Source organism: Orycteropus afer, unplaced genomic scaffold (genome assembly GCF_000298275.1).
Source record: "Orycteropus afer afer isolate SDZICR_OR568_19922 unplaced genomic scaffold, OryAfe1.0 scaffold00026, whole genome shotgun sequence".
Lineage (NCBI taxonomy): Eukaryota > Metazoa > Chordata > Mammalia > Tubulidentata > Orycteropodidae > Orycteropus > Orycteropus afer.
This window is the reverse complement of record NW_006921613.1, coordinates 11,164,198-11,180,446: the sequence shown is the minus strand read 5'-3', so window position 1 is coordinate 11,180,446 and position 16,249 is coordinate 11,164,198. Positions and strand designations below refer to the sequence as shown.

At 40.2% G+C, this 16,249-nt stretch overlaps 1 protein-coding gene across 1 annotated transcript in view; it reads left to right on the top strand.

Annotated features, from left to right (window-relative positions):
- SLC12A1 (solute carrier family 12 member 1) overlaps positions 1-16,249 on the top strand; it is a 124,277-nt gene that overhangs the window by 49,604 nt on the left and 58,424 nt on the right. Inside the window, exons 9-14 of the mRNA XM_042783677.1 lie at positions 5,066-5,150; positions 8,322-8,473; positions 9,754-9,861; positions 10,376-10,499; positions 12,852-12,953; positions 15,387-15,542. Coding sequence (XP_042639611.1) covers positions 5,066-5,150; positions 8,322-8,473; positions 9,754-9,861; positions 10,376-10,499; positions 12,852-12,953; positions 15,387-15,542 — 727 coding nt within the window. The remainder of the gene's footprint in view (positions 1-5,065; positions 5,151-8,321; positions 8,474-9,753; positions 9,862-10,375; positions 10,500-12,851; positions 12,954-15,386; positions 15,543-16,249) is intronic.

Below are 16,249 nucleotides of genomic sequence, written 5' to 3'. Positions count from 1 at the left end.
GCTCGGGGCCATAGTCTCAGTGGTTACACCAGGCTCTATTGGACCAGCAAACCTGGTCCCCACCTTCTTTTTTTTTTTTTTTGCCTCATGGATGATGTTCTTGATGTCATCCCACAAGTTTTCTGGTTTTCAGTCATTGATGTTCAATGCATCAAATCTATTCTTTAGATGGTCTCTAAATTCAGGAGGGATTGATTATTCAAGATCATATTTTGTCTCTCATGGACTTGTTTTAACTGTCTTTAACTTCAAGTTGAACTTGCATATGAGCAGTTGATGTTCTGTTCCACAATCAGCTCCTGGTCTGGTTTTGGCTGAAGATATTGAACTTTTCCATCACCTCTTACCACAGATGTAGTTAATCTGATTCCTGTGTATTCCATTGGGCAAAGTCCACGTGTATAGCTACCATTTGTGTTGAAAAAAGGTATTTGCAATGAATAAGTCGCTGGTCTTGCAAAATTCTGTCATGCGATTTCCAGCATCATCTCTGTCACCAAGGCCAAATTTTCCAACTACTGATGATTCTTCTTTGTTTCCAACTTTTGCATTCCAGTCAACAGTGATAATTAACACATCCTGATTGCATGTCTAGTCAATTTCAGACCGCAGAAATTGATAAAAATCTTACGTTTCCTCATCTTTGGCTTTGGTAGTTGGTGCATAAATTTGAATAATAGTCATATTAACTGGTCTTTCTTGTAGGCATATGGATATTATCCTATCACTGACAGCATTGTACTTCAGGACAGATCTTGAAACATCATTTGTGATGAGAACACCATGCCATTCCTCTTCAAATTGTCATTCCTGGCATAGTAGATCTTCATCCATTTCAGGAGGTGCCATATGATCAAGAACCAATGGTACTGAAGGAAGAAGTTGAAGCTGCACTGAAGGAATTGGTGAAGAATAAGGCTCCAGGAATTGACTGAATACCCACTGAGATGTTTCAACAAACAGATGCTCCACTGCAGGCACTCACATGATTACACCTAGAGATTTGGAAAACAGCTACCTAGGCAACTGACTGGAAGAGATCCATATTTGTACCCATTCCAAAGAAAGGTGATTCCACGGAATGTGGAAATTATCAAACAATGTCTTTACTATTGCATGCAAATAATAAGATCTTACTGAAGATGATTCAAAAATGGTTGCAGCAGTATATTGACAGAGAACTTCCAGAAGTGCAAACTGGATTCAGAAGAGGACATGGAACAAGGGATATCATAGCTGCTGGCTCAAAGCAAAGAATACCAGAAAGATGTTTACTTGTGTTTTATTGACCATGCAAAGGCATTTGATTTTGTTGCTCATAACAAATTGTGGATGACATTGAGAAGAATGGGAATTCCAGAACACTTGATTGTGCTCATGAGAAAACTGTACATTGACCAAGAGGCTATTGTTCAAACAAAACAAGGGGACACTGCATGGTTTAAAATCAAGAAGGGAGTGCATCAGGGTTAGATCCTTTCCCCATACTTATTCGATGTGTATGCTGAGCAAATAATCCAAGAAGCTGGACTATCTGAAGAAGAATGTGGCATCAAGATTGGAAGGAAGACTCATTAACAACCTATGACACAGTGACAATGCAACTTTCCTTGCTGAAAGTGAGGATGACTTGAGGCACTTACTGATGAGGATTGAAGACTACAGTCTGCAGTATGGATTACATCTCAATATAAAGAAAACAAAAATCCTCCCAACTGGACCTATAAGCAGCATCATGATAAATGGAGAAAAGATTGAAGTTGTCAGAGACTTCATACTGCTTGGTTCTACAACCGATGCCAATGGAAGCAGCAGTCAGGACATTAGATGACGTATAGCACTGGGCAAGTTGGCTGCAAGGGACATCTTTCAAGTGCTGAGGAGCAAGGATGTCTCCTTGAGGACTAAGATGTGCCTAACACAGACCATGATATTTTCAATCACCTCGTATGCATGTGAGAGGTGGACAATGAATAAGGAAGACCAAAGAAGAATTGGTGCTTTTGAGTTGTGGTCCTGGTGAAGAATGCTGAAAGTACTGTGGACTGCTGGAAGAACTAACAGATCTGTCCTGGAGAAAGTGCAGGTGGAATGCTCCTTGGAAGTGAGACGTTGTCTCACCTACTTTGGTCATGTTGTCAGAAGGGACCATTCCCTGGAGAAGGATGCCATGCTTGGTAAGGTGGAGGGTCGACAAAAGAGGGGAAGGCCCTGAACGAGATGGATTGACACAGTGGCTGCTACAATGGGCTCAAATATAGCAAGGATTGTGGCGCTGGCATGGGACTGGGCGGTGTTTTGTTCTGCTGTGCATAGGGTGGCTATGAGTCGGGTACAACTCAACAGCACCTAACAACAACAACATTTTGGAGTGACTTACCCACGATTTTAATTTTCTTTGTTTTGTTTGTATCTTATCTATATAAGCACGGTACTATGCTGTGCTCCTCTATTTGCTAGTTGGCAACACTTATACACTTACCACCTGTCTCCTTTCCTGTTGTCTGCCTCCCGTATATCCCTGCTGTCCTTGGCAGATGGAGTCTATTCTTCGGTCCTCGGAATCTGAATGAGCATGCTATCACTTTAAAATCCAAAATGGCCACTGATTGTAAACATTCAAAATGGCTGTGCCCTTTGTCCCTTTAAATATCAAAATGGCTGTTGCTTGTAAACAATCAAAATGGCTGCACCCTCAATCACTTAAATATCCAAAATGGCTGCTGCTTGTAAACAATCAAAATGGCTGCACCCCCCAGACAGCCAAAAGTCCACAACTCAGGTTTTCTCCCTCCTTGCTGTTTCCGTTCCTAGTAATAGGCAATCAGAGCACTCATCCCTGCAGCCCTTGGTGACCAGGGCTGATCTTTAGGTCAATTCTCAGGTCCCAATACCACTTGGAAATATTCAGGCTGTTGGTCCCGTCAGAGTAGCTGACAGTCTGCAGCTTTGACCATCTCAGTACTCACTCTTTTCGTTCAGGTTTTTCCACTAGTTGGTGCCTAATCCACTTCTGTATACTTCCTTTCAAAGCTCAGGGCTCCAGGATTATCTTCTGTATCTCTGCCAATTGGTTTCTTTTCTTTGTTGAAGAGTGTCTGTGGAACTTCTCTGCCTATTTCACCATCTTACCAAAAGTCTGTGCTTGCAATCTCTCTTAAGAAAAAAAATATATATATTTAATGAAGAAAGGTGAAAGAAGGTTAGATTTAGGGTTTCTGCTTAGAGATAGGAACTAAGATTTAAAGTGAAAACTAAGAATAAGAATTTGTTAAGTCATGAACTCTGTCTAGGGGGAATGTAGTCAGAGCACACAATGTGAATAAATGGTCATTAAATAAATGTCACATTAATATATTGGTATTTCAATTTATTAGGGTGAAGTTAGGTTCCCATGCATAGTCTCCTTAAGTAATTTTAGAGTGCGTAGCACATCGTTTTAAAAACAATTTTTTGTGTAGCAGGTACAAGGCTGCTTTCCACCTTCACACCTCTTACCCTTAAGTATATTTTCTTTCTCTCCATTTGAATCAATTATTCACACTTCACTCTGGTGCAAAGAAATCCTGAATTGATACAAGAATTTTGAAATACAACATTAGTTGGGAGGTTGAGGATGGCCCAATTCATCCACGACTGCCTTCTCCCTTCCACGTACTGCTCAGTTGCACACACCTGCCTCACTTGTTTTCTGGAGCCAGTAGCTTAGAAGGAAGAGACTGAGTAAATATGTATCAGAACAAATCCTGTCAGTTAGAAGAGAAGGAAGGAATTAATGATCACAGAGTGGCTTTCTAGCAGATTAGCTTCCTTCCACATAGGGGTAATTTCACTTCATTTGATGATCATTTCTAACCATCAGAATGAGTGCATTCACTGTGAGTTCACTCTTTTGATGGACTTGATCAGTAGATATACATTTTAAAAATACTCAACTATTATTTGACTACATTAATTGCTTATTTGTCCAGATGAAGCTCATGCCCTCTGATGGGGGGCAGGTGTGAAGTCCTCCTGAGATTGTGCATCTCTGAATTCAATATTCATTGATTCCTACTATATGCCAGGCACTGTCTTGTATAAGCAATGAATGCATTAAAATTTCTATTTAATAATCCCTGTTCAGTTGAACCGAATTCTTTAGAAGAGTTATGCTCCTTTGGAATTGATTATAACATGACTTATCCCTCAAACATGATATACAATGGTGTATTATATATGACATGAACTCAACTTGGTGAATGTAGATACATTTATAAGTGAGAGAAAAAGACATTTTCTAATATAAGCTTGAATCTGCCTCTTTCTTTATGCATGCTTATGGAAATTAATTATCTTCCATCGCAGTCATTCCTGAGCTATTTTCCAAATGGGGAATTTGAAGGATTGGAGAATTTAGTAGATCATCCTTTTTGCTCACTCAAAAGTAATTTTTTTAAAAGGCAACCTAACTTAATAGAAAAAAATACACACTCTCTCTTTCTCTCTGTCTCTCTCTCTCACTGCAGTCGAGTCTGATCCGACTCACAGTGACCCCTCCTTGGGTTTTCGAGGCGGTATCACTATGGAAGTAAATTGCCCAATCTTCCTTCCAAGGAGTGGCCGGTGGGTTTGAACCACCAGCCTTCTGGTTAGCAGTCAAGTGCCTTAGGCACTACGCCACCAGAGCTCCACACATACTCACAGATATTGTCAATGGACCATATATGTTTGTATATTTTCCCCTAATTCTTCAAGGCTTGCTACATCTACATGAAATTCCGAGGAGATAAAGGGAAGCAAAAATTTTAATAAATAAACCAGGTAGTAGACTTATCTATAAAATTTTCCTCCTGGACAATTAGAGAACTCTCCCTTTCAGTGCAAAGTTTTAAAGAATTCTTTCTTCAGTCTAAACACCTCTTTGAAAGAACTCCAGCTCTCCATTGCACCATTTGCCTGATCTTTTCTTTAGAATGAGCCTCAGGAAGGATAGCCCACATATTTGAAAATGTAGAAATGACTCCAAGTTAACTGTTTCTCATCCCACCCTCACTTCTCCTACCTTCACATTATTTGTCCAAAGGATCCCCAAGATGCCATCCCCAGAGGAACCATGCTGGCTATTTTCATCACTACTGTTGCCTACTTAGGAGTTGCCATTTGTGTAGGTAAGTTGCACAATTGTGGTGTCAAAATGTCAGAATTGCGAGAGGTTCAGTTGTTCTCATCCTGTGGGCTTTCAGTGGAGCATAAGTAGAAATTTTTTTAAAGACAATTCTCTAAGTCCTCTTTTTGGAACCTTAATTTAGGGTTTGTTGTTGTGTTATTATGTGCCATGGAGTCAGCCCTGACTCATAGCAACCCCTCACTGGGTTTCTGAGGTGGTATCACTATGGAAGTAGATTGCCCAACCTTCATTCCAAGGAGTAGTTGATGGGTTTGAATCGCCAGCCTTCTGGTTAGCAAACAAGTTAGGCACTATGCTACCAGAGCTCCTAATTTAGCGTTTAGTTGAATGCAATTAAGCTGTAATGCAGGTCTCTGGATCGGGGTTAAAAACCAGTTCCCACAGAGTCGATTCTAAGTCATGGCCATCCTATGTGTGTTAGAGTAGAACTGTACTCTGTAGGGTATTCAATGACTGATTTTTCAGAAGTGGATCACCAGGCCTTTCTTCTGAGGTGCCTCTGGATAGAGTCAGCCTCTATCCTTTCAGTTAGTAGCCCAGTGCATTAACCATTTATACCACTCAGAGACTCCCAGTCAGGGCTAGGGTAGAGCTAACCAGATTGCCATTCAACCTGAATACAAAGTGGTCCCATTTTGCTACTCCAGGTGTAATCCCACTGCTAAGAAAGCTATAAGGAGCCCTGGTGGTGGTGTGGTGGTTAAAGCATTAAAGCACTTAACTGCTAACTGGAAGTTTGGTGGTTGGAACCCACCAGCTGTGCGGCAGGAGGCAGTTGTGACATTTCGGTTCTGTAAAGATTTACAGACTTGAAAACCCTATGCAGCAGTTCTACTCTGTCCTATAGGGTCATCATGAGTCAAAATCAACTCAACAGCAATGAGTTTTGGCTTTTGGAAGAAAGCTAGAAAGCTACCACTCCAGCATGCATATCCCTTGCCGTGGGAGGCACGTGAGAAACAGAGCAAGAGAGAAGCCAAAAGGAAAAAGAAAAAACAGCCTTAGGCAAGTAAAAAAGATGTGCTCATCCTTGCACTGCTGTCCCTGGTATGGAAATGTCACTGTCACCAATTGGCAGGAAAACAGACCAACACCCACCTGCTGGCAGTGTGGGTGGCCAGCCCCCACATTGCTCAGTGAGCAGAAAATGTGTGTATTTGCCTGCTGTTCCTGAGGCTGATTTTGATTCCACCTGCTGCCTGCAGCCACACCCCCTCCTGGTTGGGGGTCACCTCCTGCTTATGCATTGTCCCAAAAGAAGAAGAGCAGTTTCCCAACATTCAGAGAAGAAAACTTCTTTCAGAGCAGAATAGAGAAGATAGCTCCAGGCTGGCCCACTGTGGAAGCTGGATGAGATTTTACTGAAGGGAACATCTAAGTTATGCTCTGCTTACTGAAAGGAAAACAAGTAAAGAATATATGTATATCTTGAATTGATTTCTGGGGAAAAGAAATCAGAAAAAAATGAACTTAGGTTCAAGCTTCTCTCACCTCTTATTTGAGGAAATTGGATAAGGCTGTTCACTGTATCATGGCATTTCTGAGTTTAGTTACATGTAAAGAGATTTTGTTCCAATGCTTTAGGAAATTGACAGCTTTAAAAATGACATCAAAACTACCTTAAGTTAAATTTCCCAAATGATTTTCTTTCTTAAATAAAAGTAAAATGAAGGAATGGGTAAGGTCATAAACCTGACTTTAGAGATTCTTTCAGTTTTTTGCCACTGAAGGTGGGAAATCTGCATTTCTATACTTTTCCCGGGGGGAGGAGAAGGAGCAGGCAGGGTCAATGGGGTCACCAGTGCACATGCTGGCTCAAGGGCTTGCTTTCTACAAATCTGGGAAGATCTATTATGCAGAGGTTAAAATACACAGCTCGGAAAAGTCAGCTTGACATAAATAGATGAGGCAAAAAGGTACAGTCTGCAATGGGTAGTTTTACATGCTAACAAACAATCCATAATTTTTCAGTGATAAGCAGAGGTTGGCAGGCCACCTCTCAGGACTACCATAGAAAGGATTCTTGCACTGATTATTTTAAATGGCTCTTTCACCTTGAAGAGTCTGTGATTTTTAAGTTTTTCCCAGATGCAAAGAATGTAAATTCCGTGGCTTAGAGTGAGGGTTCCCATCACATTGACTTGTCATGGAGTTATTACCAAGAACGAGAAGCTACTCCAACTAAGTTTGAAAAGCAAAGTGAACTGTTTATCGTTTGGCATTTAGTTTGCAAAGTATTTATTCTTCAAGCAATTTAGAAAAGTTAATATCCATTTTACACATATATTCACATATCTTTAATAATCCTGTCAGATATATAACGGCTGAGATTACAGTTATAGAAACTTACACAGAAAAGCAATGGCTAAAATGTACATCAATCATCTTAAAATTCCATTTCTAGGCATCTAAGAGAAATATTTTGAAATAGAGAGGGAAAATGTTATGCCTAATGCTGTTCATCATAGATTATTTACAATAGAAAATAATAGAAATACCCAAATGTACAAAAATAATGGAATATAGGAAAATAAACTGAGATAAATGTTATTTGACCATCAACATTACCTATGAGATCTTAATATTTTATCCCAAAATATTTATCCTATGATTTAAACCATTAAAATTGTATATAAAGTATACTTACAACTTTGTTTAAAAATTTATATAAATAACATTAGTAGTTGAAAATAACGGCTCAGTTCTCCTGATTTCTAGAAGTCCATAATGTCATTCCTTAGTCTCCTGAGAAGTAAGAAAATAACTCCTTCAACTTGGAAAAAGACCTAATCAGTACCATGAAGACAGAAATAGGAATTGAATACATACTATGGGCAAGGCACTGCTATAGACATTTTGAGAGATAAGGAAGACAGAGTCCCAACCCTTAAGTCTCTTACAAAAGTAGGCAAGATCTAGGAGGTTAACCACCAAGGCAGTGGAAGGACCACCCTTTGATAGACAGGGGAACACCACTAGGACTCAGAGGATTGTGACCTCTGGTTACCATAACGTCCCAGGAAAATTTTACAGTGAAAGGAAGATAGAAAATTAACCTGTTCATTCTCAAAGTAAACTAAGTTTTCAGACAAAAACTCATAAGGGAGCAGAGCCATTTTAAAGAAATGATAAACCATGGTTGTTTCTGCAGGAGCCTGTGTGGTCCGAGATGCCACTGGGAGTATGAATGACACCATCATCTCTGGAATGAACTGCAATGGTTCAGCAGCCTGTGGGTTGGGCTATGACTTTTCAAGATGTCAACATGAACCATGTCAGTATGGACTGATGAACAATTTCCAGGTTTGAACTTTTTAAAGTTTATTACTATTGTTTTCAGTTTTAGAATTTCATGTGTAATACAATTTCCAACTATGCAACTGATTGATTATTGATCAATTTGAACTCAGAAGTTTACATGGAAGGGAAAGGATTCATCCAGGCATTGTGTGACATCAAATACTATAGTTCCATCCCATGTGATAGCGGCAGAATGTTGTATGAATTGCATCACCAAGGAGAGATTACCACTTGATACTCTGTGTCTTCCAGTCAATTGTGCAAGATTTCATGGTGGAGAGAAGAAACTTAGATTAGCTAGCAGTTGGGATGCGTTCATGCACGGGCCTCAGCTTGCAAATACGCCTCTGACCTGGTACTGGGGTGACTGAAAAATAGTGCCAAGAGGGAAATTGTGAGTGGCAGTTGTTTTGTTAGGTGCTATCGACTTGGTTCCAATTCATACTGATGCCATGTACAACAGAACGAAACACTGCCTGGTCCTGCGTCATACCCACAATCGTTGCTATGTTTAAACCCATTGTTGCAGCCACTGTGTCATTCCGTCTTGAGAGGAAGGTAAATTAGGGGAAAAGTAAATGAGGGGGAAGGAACAAGGGAAATTGGGAAAACTGTCAGACTTGGAACATACTAATTTGTCTGAGTGACTCGGGAGCAGAGGGAGTAAATTTATCTTGAAGGCTCCATTCATCTATTTTAACAACCAACAAAGAGAAATTAACACAGCCTAAGTCATTATTCCAAAATGTGACTTAAGCTGATAGAAGCTCATCATGTCTTGGATCTAAAATTATGTTTAATGAGCACAGAAAAAGCAAAGGTTTGAAAAGTTTCTGTACGTAAGAAGAAGGAAGGTGACTAACCATCTTTAAAAAGACTGGTAAACAGCAGAGCCTCTCTTCAAACCTTATTTAAAAACACTTTCTGCTGTATGGTCAAAAAACATGTGACCAGAAGGACCAGAGGGAGACATTGTTGCCAAAATCCTTGAAATTATTTCTCCTTTATTCTCTTCAGTATCTTCAGCACAGTATTGGCTGTGGTGAGCATTTATTATTTTTATGAACAACCAAAAAAGGTCACTTCCATTTTGAAAAGGCAAATCTAAGAACTTGAGAGTGAAGTGGGGTGGGGGGAAGTCTGGTTTTAAGGCAATTAGCTTGAAAAGGAGATTACAGATCATGGAAAGTAGAAAGGATGGAAAGGGAGGTATTTACTAAGAGTTTGGCTAAAAATTTTTTACTGTTGGCTGAGCCTCCTTACTTCAACATCTCTTCCTCAAGGTCATGAGCATGGTATCTGGGTTTGGCCCCCTCATCACTGCTGGGATCTTTTCTGCAACACTGTCCTCAGCCCTGGCCTCCCTTGTCAGTGCACCCAAGGTGTTCCAGGTAAGATAGGCACAAGAACAGGTGCTTCTCCCTGGTGCTGTTTGCATTGATTGTGGATCAACCTGAAATATTCATTCTCACCAGCAATTATTTTCCATCATTTTCTGAAGCAGTTTAATGTTTGCATCTGGCTCAGGTGCCACATATTCAGGATCAATTCCAATGATATAAAGAATGATAAACTGCAGTGTTAACTTGTGCCCCATATTGTGTCTCACTTAATCTTTCCCCAAATCCTCATTTGAATCACCTAGAGAAAATGACAGTATGCAGATATAAATGAGGTTGGTAGCACAGTGCCTAAGGCATTTGACTGCTAACCAGAAGGTTGGTGATTCAAACGCACCAGCCACTCTGCTGAAGCAAGATGGGACAGTCTACTTTTGTAGAGATTTACTGTCTTGGAAACCCAATGGGGGTCACTATGAGTCGGAATCAACTCGATGGCAGTGGGTGTGGGTTTTCTTTTTTTGGTTTAGATATAAATGACAGATTTCTCCTTCTTTTCCATTAGGCTCTGTGCAAGGACAACATCTACAAAGGCCTGCAGTTCTTTGCGAAGGGATATGGGAAAAACAACGAACCCCTGAGAGGGTATTTTCTCACCTTCATTATTGCCATGGCGTTCATTCTCATTGGTTCGTAGTTTTCTTGTTCTCACTGAAAGCCAAAGAATCCTAATTACTTATAGGGCTTTTCTCTTAGCTTAAGACCTTACTCGTTTTGTGTCTAATAGTCCATTTGAGAATACTGGAATCTAAGAAGGAAATGAAAAATCCTTGTGTCTCAAGGGCATTTGAAGAACTCAAGGTAAACTCTGGACTTTAATCTCTTCTTTGACTCTGGGTGTTAGAAACCTATTCAACCAAATGCAGATGAATCCAGCCTCTAACTTGCCCGGTATCATCTAACACCAAAGTTCCCCTCAGCTGCAACATCTGGACTGACAGCTGGCAGGAGAATTGATTTGGCTCTGTTAGTGTTTCTAAAAAAATATGGTCCATTGACCACCTACATCAGAATTACCTGGGTTCGTTTGTTTGTTAAAGTGAAGATTTTTCAGGCCTAGACCTAGAGTTATTGGATCAGAGCCTTGAAGATAAGGAATCTGCATTTTTGCAAGTTCCTTAAGAGATTCACAGACACAACAATGTTTGAGAACCACTTCCCTAGAATACAATCTTGGTTCCCTCTCCCCAAGTAATATGATGAAACCAAACCCACTGCCAATGAGTGGATTTTGACTCACAGCGACCGTATAGGACAGAGTAGAACTTCCCCATAGGATTTCCAAAGCTGTAAATCTTTATGAAAGCAGACTGCTTCATCTTTTTCCCATGGAACAGCTGGTGGGTTCAAACCATCCACTTTTTGGTTAGCAGCTGAATGCCTTAACTACTGTGCCGTGAGAGCTCCTTCTAAGCAATATAGAAACAGTTATATAATCTCAGACAGGCAAATTCATCAATTTTAGTCTGCACATTCCTTACTCCTCCCAAGGGCACCATCTTTTCTGGTAAGCATATCAGAGGAAAAGAAGGCAAAGAAAGGCAAAGGGTAATGTTCCCAAATCTAGGTGGGCAGAGGCTTCCTCAGCACAATAAGGCTAAACGCTAAGGGCTCATCATCACTGCATGATCTCAGGCCCTTCATTTGCCCATTGTGGAGGAAACGACTGTGATTCACGAAACCTCATCAAATCAGTACAAGGTTGAAGAGGAAAAAATATGACTGAATTTGTTAGTTTTTTTTTTTTTTAAATCTGAAAACAAAGTGGTTGTGTACAGGGATACCTTGGTTATGTAATTTAACATTTAAGATTACAAATCATTGCCTTATGCTACATTCTAGTGATCAAAGAGCCAAAGTTTAAAAAATATTCATGTAAATTAAGTCATATCTTTAAAATGTACTTTGTGAGCACAACATGGATTAGCTTCAGAGCACAGCTTTCAGGCAGGTATTTTTCCCTAGGAATTTCTGGATGGTACCAACAGTTAATGCATTTAGCTGCTAACTCAAAGGTTGGAGGGTTGAGTCCACCCACAAGCTCCTCAGAAACCCTATAGAGCACAGTTCTACTCTGACACACATGGAGTCACTGTGAGTCAGAATTGACTGGATGGCAACTGGTTAATTTTGGCCTATTGTCTGGTTGGCATCCGTGTTCCAGAATTCCACCCAGCTGCAACATGCATTTGCATCAATGAGGTTGATAGACATCCAACTTTCAGGTAAGTGGGAATGTCTCCATATTATTTCTTATATCACACAATAAACAATCCAGCTGGGATTAAATCATACTGGTTAGTCAGCCATGGTAGTAAAAGTATTTTGGGTGAGCCCTCAGAGAGCTCTCTAATGATGTAACAAAACGCAATGCAACGCACTGCCATCGAGTGGGATCCGACTCATAGTGACCCCTCTTGGGTTTCCAAGATGGTATCACTATGGAAGTAGATTGCCCAACCTTCCTTCCAAGGAGTGGCTGGTGGGTGTAAAAAGGTGTAAATGAGATGCAAAAGTCCTGAAAGTCAGAGACAGCGTGTTAGGTATATACAGCAAGATTTCCACTTGGAATTTCCCAGCAGACTGGTATTTAACTAATTTGCCACCTTGCAGAGCCATTTGATGGCATACATAGCAGATAATGAAGAATTTGGAACCTCCAGAGTAGCTCCAGGACACTTTATCATCTGTCCAATCCCCAAATCCTCTGTTCACTTTCACTTGAATTTTCTGTAGGTAGAGGTCTTGATGGTCTATTTTCTGACTGGTAGGTTTTCTTGCTTTTTACTGTATGAAAATCTGGCTAAGAATATATTCTAAAATGAATGCAGCTGCAAAGAAAAATCACTAACTTCTTAAACTTTTACAGATGCTAGCTATGTTTTCAATTTCCAAATAAAGTCAAGCTTCCAGGCTATAACAGCTGTTCGGCCCCTAGTCTCATCACTCATACGTCCATGCTCAATTTTCTTCTTTTACAGCGGAACTGAACACCATTGCTCCCATCATCTCCAACTTTTTCCTGGCCTCATATGCACTTATTAATTTCTCTTGCTTCCATGCCTCTTATGCCAAATCTCCAGGTAAGTTGACTTTTCAAAACAAAAATAATCTTAAACAGTTTGTCTCAGTAAAATTAAATGAATCCATGTAAAGTGCTACATCAGTGTTTATATGTGTCCTTATATCCTACTGGGCAGCATAATCCACTTTATTTTGGTGAGTTGGGGATGACTTCTGAAATAGAAAAAGAATAATTTGAGCAATGGCCTTTTTGACCAACCGTAAAGTCAATTTTCTCTTGTGGCAATAAATTATTCATTGCAACAGAAACCACATTTATTTCAGCAGTAGAAAAACACCACTATTTATTTCCAGGGTGAAAGTGACCACAGAAGTGGAATAAATGTATATATTTGCAACTTCCTTACTATAAATTTGTTTCCTGCTCATGGTGCAGAAAAGGATAAGTAGGTCCCCATCATGTTGATGCTGGTGACCTCGATGCACTCCTTGGGTTGTGGTTCCAAGTGGCTCAAAATTTCACACCAAAGAACCTGTCCAGTCACCCTGCACCTCTTCTTTGCTTTCATTAGCCAATAGAAGTTCCTCTGCCTTTCCACCAAAATTGAAACTTATCATTACTGACCTTCAAGGAGTTCTTCATCATGATGATTATTATTTAGGAAACAGACACATTTCCAGACTTTTGGGGCCAGCCAAAATCTCAAGCCTCCTTTGGAAAACCTGCTGCCAATGAGAGAAAATATACATGGAAGGGAAACCTTTATCCACCAAGAACCACTAAGATACAGAAGAGAATGGGGACTAATTTATTGTAGTTGGTTTAATTTCATCCTGGAGATATTTTACTTTTTGTTTCTGTTATGTTTTGTTCTTATAAGCAGAAAGCGCTATTGAAAGAATACCATATATATACATATATACATATAAATATACATATACATATATATACACACACACACACCTCCAATAGGAGCTCTGGTGGTGTAGTGCCTAAGGCATTTGACTGCTAACTGGAAGGCTGGCAGTTCAAATGCACCAGCCACTCCTTGGAAGGAAGGTTGGGCAATCTACTTTCGTAGTGATATCGCCTCAGAAACCCAAAGAGGGGTTGCTATGAGTCGGATCTGACTCAACCGCAGTAAGAGATGCCTCCAGTGCTGTGTCATGGCCAGTTTTGAATAACAACATGAAATTTGCAGGTGGGTAAGGGAAGAGTGAAAGGTAAGGGGGGAAGGAAAGAGGGAGAGAGAAGTAGAAAAACACATAGGGGGGTGACACATGGGTATACAGACCCAGAGAATGCCTCTCTCTCTCTCTCTCTCTTTCTCACACACACACACACACACACACACTGAGAGAGAGAGAGAGAGAGAGAGAGAGAGAGAGAGAGAAGAAAATAAGACTATTTCCAGTGATATTCTTGAAGTGCTATTTCCATCTTGTGGCCATTTAAGAAATTGCTCCTGAAGATTTTTAAAACTATGTTGTGTTTTGGCAACTCTGAATTTAGAACGTTGTTCACCCATAGACCAAATGTTCCCTCCACATCAGAGCTTTCCCACGCTGATCGTACTGCCTCCCAGCTTCTTTCTTTGTAAGAAAAAGATAACAAAACACGGAAATCCCCAAGCATGTATGAACCAGAGAAATATTTTCATTGTAAAATGTGACACAGTAATACACTGGGTTTTTAGAAGCCATTGCTAGAAAAATTACCCTTTTTCCCCATAGGTTATTATTTCTGAAAGGACAAACCCCATCATCATAACCTAATAGAGTTTTGTCTTCTCCATGGGAACAAAATTCAAGCTCTGTGTTCTCCATGGGAATTATTAGCTTATTCATTGTCTTAACCTCCTCTTTCTTGGACCACCAAGGAGTTCCTCCTTCCCAATTGCTGGATTCTACACTTTTTATCCCTCCTGATTCCTTTTGAGAGCTCTGGTAGCATAGTGGCTAAGGCACTTGACTGCTAACAAGAAGGCTGGCGGTTCAAACCCACCAGCCACTCCTCAGAAGGAAGATTGGGCAATCTACTTGCATAAAGATACTGCCTTGGAAACCCAAGGAGGGGTCACTATGAGTCAGAATCGACTCCATGGCAGTGAGTTTGTTTTTTTGGTGTTTTGATTCTTTTTAACTCCCGATGGCATAGAAATAAGATGCTTAAGGTTTGGTAGTTTGGGAAGACAATCAGAGGGCATGGAAGAAATATAGAGAGCTCATGAGTGGCATATTTTTCAGATGCTTAACATTTTCTAAATGTCCCTTTATAAAATAAATCAGGTATTCAAGATCCTGTGAAAGTACCAATAGAGTTAGGGACTTACCTAAAAATTCTGATTCTCTATACCAGGGGTAGGGATAGCGGTAGTGGGGAAGAAAGAAAGAAATAAACATGTTGCCTCCATTGTAATAATATGCAGTGGCATGGTGGTAGTGGCTTGACAATGTTTCCTGTGTACATAAATATATTTTTTAACTTTCAGGATGGAGACCTGCATATGGAATTTATAACATGTGGGTATCTCTTTTTGGAGCTGTTTTGTGCTGCGCAGTTATGTTTGTCATCAACTGGTGGGCAGCTGTCATCACCTATGTCATTGAGTTCTTCCTTTATATCTATGTGACTTATAAGAAGCCAGGTAAGATAAGAATCGCTGTATAGATTGATTTTTCCAAAGCACTCTCTGTTGTTGTTGTTGTCATGTGCTGTTGAGTCAGACCTGACTCATAGTGACCCCTCCTTGGGTTTCCGAGGCAGTATCACTACGGAAGTAGATTGTCCCATCTTCCTTCTGAGGAGTGGCTGGTGGGTGTGAACTGCCAGCCTTCTGGTTAGTAGTCAAGTACTTAGCCACTATGCTACCAGAGCTCCCAAAATATATTTAATCATGTTAAAATACTCTGATATATATTGAAAAAAAAAAAAGTTGGAAAGGAATACTGGATGAGAACAAGATATTTGAGAAAAAGATGTAAAGCAAGAGAAAGAGTTAGCAGCTGATTTTTGGGTGGGGGACAGGTGCTGTGTTTTTGAGAAGTCAGAATGAGGCCAAGAAAGATAAAATGAGCAGAGAAAAGATGGAGTCAGGGAGGGACTTATTTTTGAAGATGAGGAGATGGATTGACTAGAGTATTATTGACAATTTGAAGGACTCAGGTTTTTATTCTGAAAGACTGGAAATAATGAGTAGCTCTAGAACAGAAGAATGATGGTTCTGGTTAAGTTTATCTGAGTACTAAGTTAAAAATGTTGAGCTCTGGTAGCATAGTGGCTAAGACACTTGCCTGCTAACCAGATGGCTGGCGGTTCAAACCCACCAGCCACTCCTCAGAAGGAAGGTTGGGC